Raw genomic sequence first — 13706 nt, 5'->3', positions numbered from 1 at the left:
ACTGAATGGTATAAGATTGACAACACTGTAACTGAATGGTATAAGAATGACACCACTGTGATTAAGTGAAATAAAATTGACAACACTGTGACTGAATGATATAAGTTTGACAATACTGTGACTCATTGGTATAAGATTGACACCACTGTGACTAAGTGGAATAAAATTGACAACCCTGTGACTGAATGGTATATTAAAGAATGATAACACTGTGACTGAATGGTATAAGAATGACACCACTGTGACTAAGTGGAATAAAATTAACAACACTGTGACTGAATAATATAAAATTGACAACACTGTGACAGAATGGTATAAGATTGACAACACTGTAACTGAATGGTATAAGAATGACACCACTGTGATTAAGTGAAATAAAATTGACAACACTGTGACTGAATGATATAAGTTTGACAATACTGTGACTCATTGGTATAAGATTGACACCACTGTGACTAAGTGGAATAAAATTGACAACCTTGTGACTGAATGGTATAAGAATGATAACACTGTGACTTAATGGCATAAGATTGACAACACTGTGACTGAATGATATAAGTTTGAAACCACTGTGACTGAATGATATAAGTTTGAAACCACTGTGACTGAATGGTATAAGATTGACAACACTGTGACTGAATGATATAAGTTTGACAACACTGTGACTGAATGGTATAAGAATGACATCACTGTGACTAAGCGGAATAAAATGGACAACACTGTGACTGAATGGTATAAGATTGACAACACTGTGACTGAATGATATAAGTTTGACAACACTGTGACTGAATGGTATAAGAATGACACCACTGTGACTAAGTGGAATAAAATTGACAACACTGTGACTGAATGGTATAAGATTGACAACACTGTGACAGAATGGTATAAGATTGTCAACACTGTAACTGAATGGCATAAGAATGACACCACTGTCCATTAGGGGAATAAAATTGACAACACTGTGACTGAATGATATAAGTTTGACAACACTGTGACTGACTGGTTTAAGATTGACACCACTGTGACTAAGTGGAATAAAATTGACAACCCTGTGACTGAATGGTATAATAATGTTAACACTGTGACTGAATGGCATAAGATGGACAACACTGTGACTGAATGGTATAAGATTGACAACACTGTTACTGAATGGTATACGATTGACACCACTGTGACTGAATGGTATAAGATCGACAACCATGTGACTAAGATGTTTAAAATTGGCAACACTGTGACTGAATTGTAGTTATAAGATTGACAGCACTGTTACTGAAAGGTAGATGTAAGATTTACAATTCTGTAACTGATTTACCTATTAACTGTTAACACTGACTGAGTGGTATAAGATTACCAACACTGTGACTGACTGGTATCAGATTGCCAACACTGTGACTGAGTAAAATAAGTTCATCAACACTGATTGTTATACCATTACAACACTGTGACTGATTGATATAAATAATAATGTTTATTATATTAATAGAATATTGAATCTTGAATCTATGAGATTGACAACATTGTGACTGAGTGGAACTAGATTAACAACGCTGTGAATGAAAAGTATAAGATTGACAACACTGTGACTGAATGTTATAAAATTGACAACACTGTGACTGGATGTTATAAAATTGACAACACTGTGCATGAAAAATAAACAATTGACAATACTGTGACTGAGTGAAATAAGATTGTCAACGCTGTGACTGAATGGTATAGAATTAATTGCATAACAGTGTGGTCGACAGTAAAACGTTTGTAGGTTGTAACTTGATTGTCAACGGCTATGATTTTATACTCACCCAGTCTGTCAGAGGCCTTCCAGTGGGGATTGAAATATTCACTTGTTACACATTCCGATACATAAAATGAAACTTTCTTTTTACAAAGCTTGAAAGGAATTTGTTTTAAATATTTATTATAATCATCACATACAACCGTGTCATTTATAAGAATAATAATGTTCAGAGATGATATTATTTAATAATAATAAAAAATAGGTTTATCCATTGTAAAAAAAACTATTAAGTTGATGGGGTTAATTCACAAAATATCTCGTTGATTAAGAGCACAACTACTTCTACGGTGTGATCATTTAAGAATGGCCTACTATTTATTCAATGCGTATACATGTGGGTTTTGTTTGTGAAGAGTTCTGGATAATTAAAAAATCATTCGATTTCTTTGTTTAATACCATAAAACGATTCATTCTTTCAGATATTTGTCACTTTGCCTTATCTTCAAGTCCAACACAATTTCTCACGTTTCTTACAAAACTTATATTCTTGTGATGTATTCTTTTGTTGAAAAAAAATGTATAGATATTAGATAGATATAGGAAGATGTGGTATGAGTGCCAATGAGACAACTCTCGTCCCAAGTAATAATTCATACTTTAAGGTACGACCTGCAACACGGAGCCTTGGCTCACACCAAACAGCAAGTTATAGAGGGCCCCAAAACTACTAGTGTAAAACCATTCAAACGGGAAAACCAACGAGAAACGAAAAACACATATGAACTACATAAACAGACGACATCATGCATTGTAACTTTTAAAGCCAATTAAGTAAAAAAAATAATCTGAACGAACGTGCGATATCATATTAGGAAAATTGATGGTCAAACCATAACAAAAAAATCAAGTAAAGAATTTTAAGTTTTCAACCTTTATAGCTTGCTGTTCGGTGTGAGCCAAGACTCCGTGTTGAAGGCCATTTTTATTTATTTTCAAATTACAAAGGTTATTCCTGATTAGTATTTTTAATTATTTTATTTAGGCGTTTAGAACCTTTGGTGACCTCACAGTTTAAATTTCTATGATAAGTACGTCGTGAGCAGTGGGCATTACAGACGAACGTTCACCTAATTTTCGCCAGTCAATGAATGGCCATAGCTACACTGTTATGAATTTCATTCTATTATTGACAACATTGTAACTGATAAGAATGAGATTTTCAAAACTGATTGATTGGTGTTTAAATGACAACAATTTGACTGGGTTGTATAATATTACCAACACTTTGACTGTTTAGTATATATATAAGAATAATAACACTGTTACTAATTAGTATAAGATTAGTAACACTGTGACTGATTGATGTAAGGTTGACAACACTGCGACTGATTGATGTAAGGTTGACAGCACTGTGACTGATTAATGTAAGGTTGACAACACTGCGACTGATTAATGTAAGGTTGATAACACTGTGACTGATTGATGTAAGGTTGACAACACTGCGACTGATTAATTTAAGGTTTACAACACTGCGACTGGTTGATGTATGGTTGACAACACTGCGACTGATTAATGTAAGGTTGACAACACTGCGACTGATAGATGTAAGGTTGACAGCACTGCGACTGATTAATGTATGGTTGATAACACTGTGACTGATTAATGTATGGTTGACAACACTGCGACTGATTGATGTAAGGTTGACAACACTGTGACTGATTAATGTAAGGTTGACAACACAGTGACTGATTGATGTAAGGTTGACAACACTGCGACTGATTGATGTAAGGTTGACAACACTGCGACTGATTGATGTAAGGTTGACAATACTGCGACTGATTGATGTAAGGTTGACAGCACTGTGACTGATTAATGTAAGGTTGACAACACTGCAACTGGTTGATGTAAGGTTGACAACACTGTAACTGATTGATGTAAGGTTGACTACACTGCGACTGGTTAATGTAAGGTATCAACACTGTGACTGATTAATGTAAGGTTGACAACACTGCGACTGATTGATGTAAGGTTGACAACACTGCGACTGCTTGATGTAAGGTTGACAACACTGCGACTGCTTGATGTAAGGTTGACAACACTTCGACTGATTGATGTAAGGTTGACAGCACTGCGACTGATTGATGTTAGGTTGACAACACTGCGACTGATTGATGTACGGTTGTAAGGTTGACAACACTACGACTGATTGATGTAAGGTTGACAACACTGCGACTGATTGATGTAAGGTTGAAAACACTGTGACTGATAGGTTGACAACACCGTGACTGATAGGTTGACAACATTGTGACTGATTGATGTGAGGTTGACAACACTGTGACTGATTGATGTGAGGTTGGCAACACTGTGACTGATTGATGTGAAGTTGACAACACTGTGACTGATTGATGTGAGGTTGACAACACTGTGTCTGATTGATGTGAGGTTGACAACACTGTGACTGATTGATGTAAGGTTGACAACACTGTGACTGATTGATGTAAGGTTGACAACCCTGTGACTGATTGATGTAAGGTTGACAACACTGCGACTGATTGATGTAAGGTTGACAATTCTGTGACTGATTGATGTAAGGTTGACAACACTGCGACTGATTGATGTGAGGTTGAAAACACTGTGACTGATTGATGTAAGGTTAACAACACTGCGACTGGTTGAAATTAGATTACCAACCCGTTATTGATTGTACTCTCTGAAGAATGTATTTATCTATGGTGGCCATATGCGGCCATTTCGCCTTTTCGCGTTTTCGTGTTTTCTTCCTTCACTTTGCAAACGCGAAATCGGGAAATCGGAAAATCGAGAAAGCGAAATCGAGAAATTGAGAAATCGGGAAATAGGGAAATAGGGAAATCGAGAAATAGGGAAATTGAGAAATAGAGAAATCGGGAAATCGAGAAATCGAGAAAGCAAAAACGCGAAAACACGAAAGCGAAAACGCGAAAACGCGAAATGAATTTCTCGATTTTGCGTTTTTGCTTTCTCGATTTCCGGATTTCTGGATTTCCCAATGTTTCGATAAATCAATTTCTCGATTTCCCGATTTCCCTATATATATAAGAATAATAACACTGTTACTAATTAGTATAAGATTAGTAACACTGTGACTGGTTGATGTAAGGTTGACAACACTGCGACTGATTGATGTAAGGTTGACAGCACTGTGACTGATTAATGTAAGGTTGACAACACTGCGACTGATTAATGTAAGGTTGATAACACTGTGACTGATTGATGTAAGGTTGACAACACTGCGACTGATTAATGTAAGGTTTACAACACTGCGACTGGTTGATGTATGGTTGACAACACTGCGACTGATTAATGTAAGGTTGACAACACTGCGACTGATTGATGTAAGGTTGACAGCACTGCGACTGATTAATGTATGGTTGATAACACTGTGACTGATTAATGTATGGTTAACAACACTGCGACTGATTGATGTAAGGTTGGCAACACTGTGACTGATTAATGTAAGGTTGACAACACTGTGACTGATTGATGTAAGGTTGACAACACTGCGAATGATTGATGTAAGGTTGACAACACTGCGACTGATTGATGTAAGGTTGACAACACTGCGACTGATTGATGTAAGGTTGACACACTGTGACTGATTAATGTAAGGTTGACAACACTGCAACTGGTTGATGTAAGGTTGACAACACTGTAACTGATTGATTTAAGGTTGACTACACTGCGACTGGTTAATGTAAGGTTGACAACACTGTGACTGATTAATGTAAGGTTGACAACACTGCGACTGATTGATGTAAGGTTGACACCACTGCGACTGATTGATGTAAGGTTGACAACACTGCGACTGCTTGATGTAAGGTTGACAACACTGCGACTGGTTGATGTAAGGTTGACAACACTTCGACTGATTGATGTTAGGTTGACAACACTGCGACTGATTGATGTACGGTTGTAAGGTTGACAACACTACGACTGATTGATGTAAGGTTGACAACACTGCGACTGATTGATGTAAGGTTGACAACACTGTGACTGATAGGTTGACAACACCGTGACTGATAGGTTGACAACATTGTGACTGATTGATGTGAGGTTGACAACACTGTGACTGATTGATGTGAGGTTGGCAACACTGTGACTGATTGATGTGAAGTTGACAACACTGCGACTGGTTGGTGTAAGGTTGACAACACTGTGTCTGATTAATGTATGGTTGACAACACTGTGACTGATTGATGTGAAGTTGACAACACTGTGACTGATTGATGTGAGGTTGACAACACTGTGTCTGATTGATGTGAGGTTGACAACACTGTGACTGATTGATGTGAGGTTGACAACACTGTGTCTGATTGATGTGAGGTTGACAACTCTGTGACTGATTAATGTAAGGTTGACAACTCTGTGACTGATTGATGTAAGGTTGACAACACTGCGACTGATTGATGTAAGGTTGGCAATTCTGTGACTGATTGATGTAAGGTTGACAACACTGCGACTGATTGGTATAAGATTGACACCACTGTGAATGATTGATGTAAGGTTAACAACACTGCGACTGGTTGAAATTAGATTACCAACCCGTTATTGATTGTACTCTCTGAAGAATGTATTTATCTATGGTGGCCATATGCGGCCATTTCGCCTTTTCGCGTTTTCGTGTTTTCTTCCTTCACTTTGCAAACGCGAAATCGGGAAATCGGAAAATCGAGAAAGCAAAATCGAGAAATTGAGAAATCGGGAAATAGGGAAATCGAGAAATAGGGAAATCGAGAAATAGGGAAATTGAAAAATAGGGAAATCGGGAAATCGAGAAATCGAGAAAGCAAAAACGCGAAAACACGAAAGCGAAAACGCGAAAACGCGAAATGAATTTCTCGATTTTGCGTTTTTGCTTTCTCGATTTCCGGATTTCCGGATTTCCCAATTTTTCGATATCTCGATTTCTCGATTTCCCGATTTCCCGATTTCTCAATTTATCGAATTTGCTTTCTCGATTTCCTGATTTCGCGTCGGAAAAGTGAGAGGAGAAAACGCGAAAACACGAAAAGGGGAAATGGCCGCATCCGGCCACCATATTTATCTGTACACATATATTTTTTTCGATATCCGTATGCTGTTCCACATATCATGATTTAAAAATGTTTGGATATAGATAGAATGTTTTTACAAGAAATTTATGTTTATTTTAATATGACTTTTCTAAAATATTTAAAAGAAACTATTCCAAAAAGTTACAATAAGACTTAGTAAGAATTACTTGAATTTATTTTTAGGTAATCAAACAGAAAAAACATTGACAATGGCTTCAAAAAGTCCAGGAAAACTTCAACCTGCAGATTTTATAGAGAAACTATACAAATCGAACCTTCAAAATGAAGAGTTATTAGAGATATTGGTAAAGGCAATGAACGTTATTAATAGAGCGATTGATAATACGAAATTATCAGATGATCTTTTATCTTTACTTGTCCATCTTATAGCGAAGGCTTCTACTTGTACGGTACAAAAAAGGACACAAGAGGTCTTGCAGCTGTTAAATATGCTGTCGGATTCTTCACTGATTACAACCAGGAGTATTCCATTGCTGGTAGGGGTAACATGTAACAACTCCCTTGATCATGATTTTCATTGTTTATTATCCGATTACATAACAATACTTCAGGAATTATACATACGTATGCCTCATTTGTGTTCAACTCCACACGTTATTGGACTGGTAGAATTTTTGAAAGGACAAGTAAACGAATGCGATGATTGCGAAGACAAAAATAAGATGCTTGAATTTGTTTTTGAATTAAAAAATAACATAATGAAGATCGCTGAAGAACGATCAAAGCCAAAACATGTTAAAAAGCAAGACATTGAAGACCAGTTTGCCCCTCCGGAGGATTTCCGAACTATGTCAGTCGTTCCTGGACAAAGAGATGTTTTATATGCTCCCAATTTCCTTAGACGGAACAAAGTTAACGGGACATATTTGAGTTTAGATCATTATTTAGATGTACAGTTTAGGTTGTACAGGGAAGACTGCGTGTCACCTCTCCGAGATGCTCTTATGGAGTTCAAACAGAAAGATAGAGAAATTCGGAACGGAAAATTTAGATTAGAAAGTGGCCTCGTCTATCGAAACGTGTCAGTAGTGAACCAAAGTACCTCTATTGATTCCGGGGAAGTTTTTGAACTACAACTAGACCCGGAACATTGTAAAAAGATAAACTGGATGAAATCAAAGAGACTAATTTATGGTGCTTTATTGCTTGTTTCTTTTGATCGGTTCAACACAATTTTCTTCGCCGTTGTAGCTGACAGTGAGAGAGAAACTTTACAAAAGAAAGGCTGCTTTACTGTACAAGTTTTTAAATCTGGAATTCACAACAAGCTTCCAAGAAATGAATGTGGCATAATGATAGAGGCGACATCTGCGTATTTTGAAGCTTACAAACATGTACTAAAAGCCTTACAGCGCATTAAGGAGGACACCTTCCCCTTCCAACGATATCTTGTTCATTGTGAAAAAGATGTTGGTATGCCATCGTACATTTTAAAAGATTGTGTATATGATTTAAGACCTTTGATTGAAAATTCCCGTATTGGCATAGAAAATGCTCAACATGGATATCGAAGAATTGGTATACATAAACAGACACCTTCAACTGATGTAAGGTTGTTTCAGGAAGACTGGCCGTCAACTTCTGTACTAAAGATGGATGAATCGCAGAGGAAAGCGTTTATTTCAGCACTTACGAAGGAATTTGTGCTCATTCAAGGTCCACCAGGAACCGGAAAGACGTACCTTGGATTGCAAATTGCTAAAGCATTGCTGCATAATAGTAGCAAATGGATACAAATGGATTTCACTGGTGTGGATGAAGAAGATACACAACCTACTCGTAACTTTCGAAGACCTGAAGCATTACCGAAACCGTACATGTTAGTCGTTTGTTATACAAACCATGCATTAGATCAGTTTGTTGAAGGAATTGTAAATTTTATGCCGGAAAATTTATTTGATGGTCGTTTTCCCAGAGTAGTTAGATTTGGTTCCCGGTCTAAAAATCCAAAAGTTGAAGAACTTTCGATCAAAAATTTTCGAAGAAAAGCTAAGCGGGAATTTGTAAATCACCGAGCAGGTGTACTTGAAAAAGCAACAGCGGCTAAAAGAAAAATTAAAGAGATCCGAGAAACAATTGAGGCATTACAAAGCCGAAACATTGTTTTATGGTTCAACATTCTGAAATTTGTCCTTTCAGAAAATCATGCAAATCAGTTTGGAGACAGTAAAAGTGATGGTTGGTTACAGTGGTTACAAGTGTTAGAACAGTCATGGAATAAAGAAGTGAATAAGCATTATCAAAACCAACAAACTGACAAAGAAATCAAAGATCAACTTATGGCAATGGAGACTGAACATAAAGAAGAAGAGTTAATTACAGTGATTTCTGAGTCGGAGCATGCGTTCAACGAGCGGTACTTAGAGGTTGATGATGTTGGTTTTTCGCTCAATACTGATACTATCGGTCTCGATCTGGACATGCAATACGAAAATCAGCTAAAGAGAACAGATAAACTTGAGGAAAAGTGTAGATTAATTTTGCGGTTGGAAAAAGAGAAAGCAGCAAAGGAATTGCACTATGGCGAGAACATGTCAGAGGACCAAGTCATTAACGTAAAAAATATCTGGATACTTTCGATGGAAGATCGTTGGAAAATGTATCGATATTGGTTAATGCAGTACATCAAAATACTACATGAACAGCTACACACCAGTGAACAGGACTTTAATGAGATATTTGACGACTACATGCGTGCCAGTAGGGAATTAGACGAATTTATCATGCAACAGACAACGGTTATCGCCATGACTACAACCAATGCAGCACGATACAGCGAATCGTTAAACAAAGTTGGACCTTTAATCACAATTATTGAAGAAGCAGCAGAAGTACCAGAACCCCATATTATAACTGCAATTAGCTCACGATGTAAACATTTGATTTTGATAGGGGATCACAAGCAATTAGAACCAAAACCAGCTGTTTATGATCTTGCGACTAGATTTAATTTATCTGTTTCCCTGTTTGAAAGAATGATAAAGAACAAGTTGAGTTACCACTGCCTTCAAAGACAACATCGAATGAGACCAGAAATATCTAAACTGGTACGCCACATATATGATGTTCTTTATGACAACGAAAATGTATATGAGTATCCGCCTATTAAAGGAATTCATAAGAGTTTGTTCTTCATAACGCATAACAAACAGGAAGCTTTCAAGGATGAAGGAAGAAGTTTTTCAAACGAATATGAAGCTGAATACCTCAAAGAGCTATGTCTGTATCTGCTAAAACAAGGATATAAACCATCTGATATAACGATCATTGCAGCATACACTGGTCAGATGTTCTGTATAAAAGAAAAAATGCCTAGATCGAAATTCGAAGGAGTGAACATTTGTGTGCTTGACAATTATCAAGGCGAAGAAAATGAAATCATTCTGTTATCATTAGTGCGCAGCAATACCAAAGGCGACATTGGATTCTTAAATCGGGAAAACAGAATTTGCGTGGCTTTGTCAAGAGCTAAACAAGGTCTTTTCATAATAGGAAACAGCTCTACATTGACCATGAAGTCTCAGCACTGGCAGACTATTATTAAAAAACTACAATTTGAAGAGGAAAACAATGATGAAAACGAAACAGGTCCCAAATATCCATCGCTTGGGAAGGCGTTACCTCTGTACTGCCAAAATCATCCATCCCACGAAGGAATTCTAGCCGAGTCGCCTAGTGACTTCAAAAAAGTAAAAGATGGAGGTTGTGCACTTCCATGTGAATTTCGATTATCATGTGGACATGCTTGTCGATACGATTGTCACCCATTTGACAGGGAACATGAGGCATATAAATGCAAGAAACAATGTACACTGGCTTGTGTAGAAGGACATAAATGTCGTAAGAGATGTCATTTTGGTGATATATGTAGTTGTAGTGTAGTAATGACACGGGAACTAAAATGTGACCACACAGCTAATCTTCAGTGTCATGTAGATTATTATAAATACCCGTGTCCATTTGAAGTAACAAGAACTTTATCATGTGGACATCCTGCAACTATGAAATGTTGCATCGATCCAGAAACTATTATCTGTAAAGTTTTTGTTGACAGAGAACTAAAATGTGGACACACAGCTAATCTACAGTGCCATGTAGATTATTCTAAATACATCTGTCCAGTTGAAGTCACAAAAACTTTATCATGTGGACATGCTGCAACTATGAAATGTCATGTTGATCCAAAACGCCACATGTGTGTCACAGTCGTAACAGGGAAACGATCAAAGTGTGGACACGAATTTGAACGTCAGTGTCATAACGTCTTTTATGAGGTAATAAGTGATTGTAAGGTTTTGATAAAAGAAAAACGATCATCCTGTGACCACGTGATTCAACTGCCTTGTTTCGAATTCAAATTTAAAAAGCTTACTGAGTGCAACGTCACTGTAACAATGAACAGAACATCATGTGGACACGAATATCAAAGACAATGTCATGACAAATTGTATGAAAAGTTTCATAAATGCAATGAAATTGTAACGAAACAATGGTTATCATGTGAACATGAATATGAAAGATATTGCTATGATTTTAATTATGTTGGGAGTCACACATGCGAGATTGTTATTCCTGACAAAAGAGATGATTGTGGTCATGAATATATGAGGAAATGTTCCGATACGAATTATCAGAAGGAAAACAAATGCAGTGTCTACGTAGAAAGAGATTTTCTATACTGTGACCATAAAATAATGCTCCCGTGCCATCAAGATATCACGTTGGTTAAATGTCAAGCAAATGTTACCACTGTCTTCGAATGCACACATTCCAAGACACATGAATGTCACAGAAGTAATTCAATCAAATGTACCGACAAATGCAATGAAATATGCAAAAACGGCCATCAGTGTTTAAGGACCTGTCATTTCCCGTTTTTCTGTGACTGCAAAGAGCTCATCGAAACAATTTTAGAACGCTGTCAACATCAACAAAGTATTCCATGCTCAGTCGACCCTAGAGTATTTCTCTGTAAAGCAATGGTGAAGAAAGTTGTTCTGTCATGCGGCCATACTCAGGAAATGGAATGCCATATAGACCCCGAAACTGTATCCTGTAAATTGGAAGTCCTAAAGTCTTTGCTTATATGTGGACATAGGAAAATGGTTTTATGTTCAGCAAATGTTACAGACGTAAAATGTACAGTAGAGGTTAAAATTGAGTTAGAAAAATGCGGACATTCAGCTTTGATTAAATGCTGGGAGAAAGTAACAAATACTTTACCAGAAATTAAATGTTCAGAGACTATAATGCACGTGCGTTCTAACTGTGGGCATACGATAACTTTACAATGTTGGAAAGTATCAAGTAATAAAATACCTAAATGCAAGGAACTCACTGGTATGACACTAGCATGTGGTCATTTTATAAAATGCGTATGCAGTGAGTCGAAGGGAAAAACATGTGACCAAACGTGTAAAATACCATTGCCATGTGGACATCCCTGTCCAGGGTCGTGTGATGTATGTCAAACAAATTCCCGCCATAGTCATTGCAGTAGCCACTGTGAAAAAGAATTCTTGTGTGGTCATGTCTGTCAAAGTAAAGCTTGTATGAAGTGCAGTCCGTGTCAAAAGTCTTGTGCATTTGCATGTGCACACTCGAAATGTCGTTCTAAATGCACCGATCCATGCAAACCATGCAAAGAAAACTGTGCATGGGAGTGTCAACATTATAAGTGTACCCAATTATGCTTTGAAGAATGCAATCGTCAAAAATGTAATCATGACTGTGACAGGACTTTGTCTTGTGGTCATCTGTGTCCTGGTTACTGCGGTGAACCTTGTCCACTGCAGTGTGCTGATTGTAAACCGGACAAATATATTTTCAAAGATACTAGTAAAGATTACAAAATTGTTACATTGCTACAATGTGGTCATTCTTTTGAAAGCAGCTATCTTGATGCTCGCATGCAAGAAAAAACTAATGACTTACTGTCAAAATGCCCAAGTTGTGGAGAAATTATTTGTTATCATCCAAGATATGAACAGATTTTGAAAAAGCAAAAACTTGCCCTTGAGGATGCTAAAAAACAAATGGATAAAGTACGAATAAATTCCAAAACGCTGTACCCTGTTTGTGATGCGAGAACACTAAAATCATTTGAACAGTATACAACAAGCATTGCGACATTTCTTCTCATTGCTCAGCAAACACAATGTAAGAACGACTTTGATTTGGAATTCAAACATGCCGAGATATTGACCAGATCTATTCTCAAAGTTATTGATGCAACAAATGAAACTTCATTTAAAACTTGCTTACAATTGTCTGAGAAAATATTTGATTTGCATGTCCAATGGATCCTGTGTCTTTTCACCACGAAACCAAAACTACTAGAAAAGTATTACATTGCCGATTGGTTTCCGCCATTGGTTAAGTCTATGGGAAATGCTTCAAACAATTTGCCGCCCGAACTAATAGAATCGATGGAAATCATTTTAAAAGAAAATGGTGGAAGATTAACCGACACCGAATGTCATCTCAAAATAACCGGCCATGATATAGTTGTAGTTGTAAGTGTGATGGAGAAACAAATAAAAAAGAAACAGATAATAGAAATATTAAAACCTTTTATTGCTGATATGGAAGGCGACGGATACTTGGCAACTACAAGTCGATATCCCAAATTACAGAATGTGGTTGGCATACATAGCAGCGATTGGAAAACATGTCAAAAAGGTAAGCTATGTAGTATTTAGTCAGCTGTATAATTATCAAAGCAAGCGCATATATTTATATACATAGATATAAGAAGATGTGGCATGAGTGCCAATGAGACAACACTCCATCCAAGTCACAATTTGTAAAAGAAAAACCATTATAGTACAGAATATGGTCTCGAACGGTAAGCTAT

General features: G+C 37.0%; 1 protein-coding gene across 2 annotated transcripts in view; it reads left to right on the top strand.

Moving 5' to 3' along the window:
• Positions 1-13706, top strand: part of LOC143071941 (uncharacterized) — a 67445-nt gene that overhangs the window by 14210 nt on the left and 39529 nt on the right. For both annotated transcript variants that reach the window (XM_076246646.1, XM_076246647.1), the window contains exon 2: positions 7013-13531. In XM_076246646.1, the coding sequence (XP_076102761.1) occupies positions 7039-13531 (6493 nt within the window). In that variant the 5' untranslated portion in view covers positions 7013-7038. The remainder of the gene's footprint in view (positions 1-7012; positions 13532-13706) is intronic.

The sequence above is a fragment of the Mytilus galloprovincialis genome, chromosome 4, assembly GCF_965363235.1.
Source record: "Mytilus galloprovincialis chromosome 4, xbMytGall1.hap1.1, whole genome shotgun sequence".
Classification (NCBI taxonomy): Eukaryota; Metazoa; Mollusca; class Bivalvia; order Mytilida; family Mytilidae; genus Mytilus; species Mytilus galloprovincialis.
The sequence above is the reverse complement of the archived record's forward strand: the minus strand, read 5'-3'. Positions and strand labels throughout refer to the sequence as shown.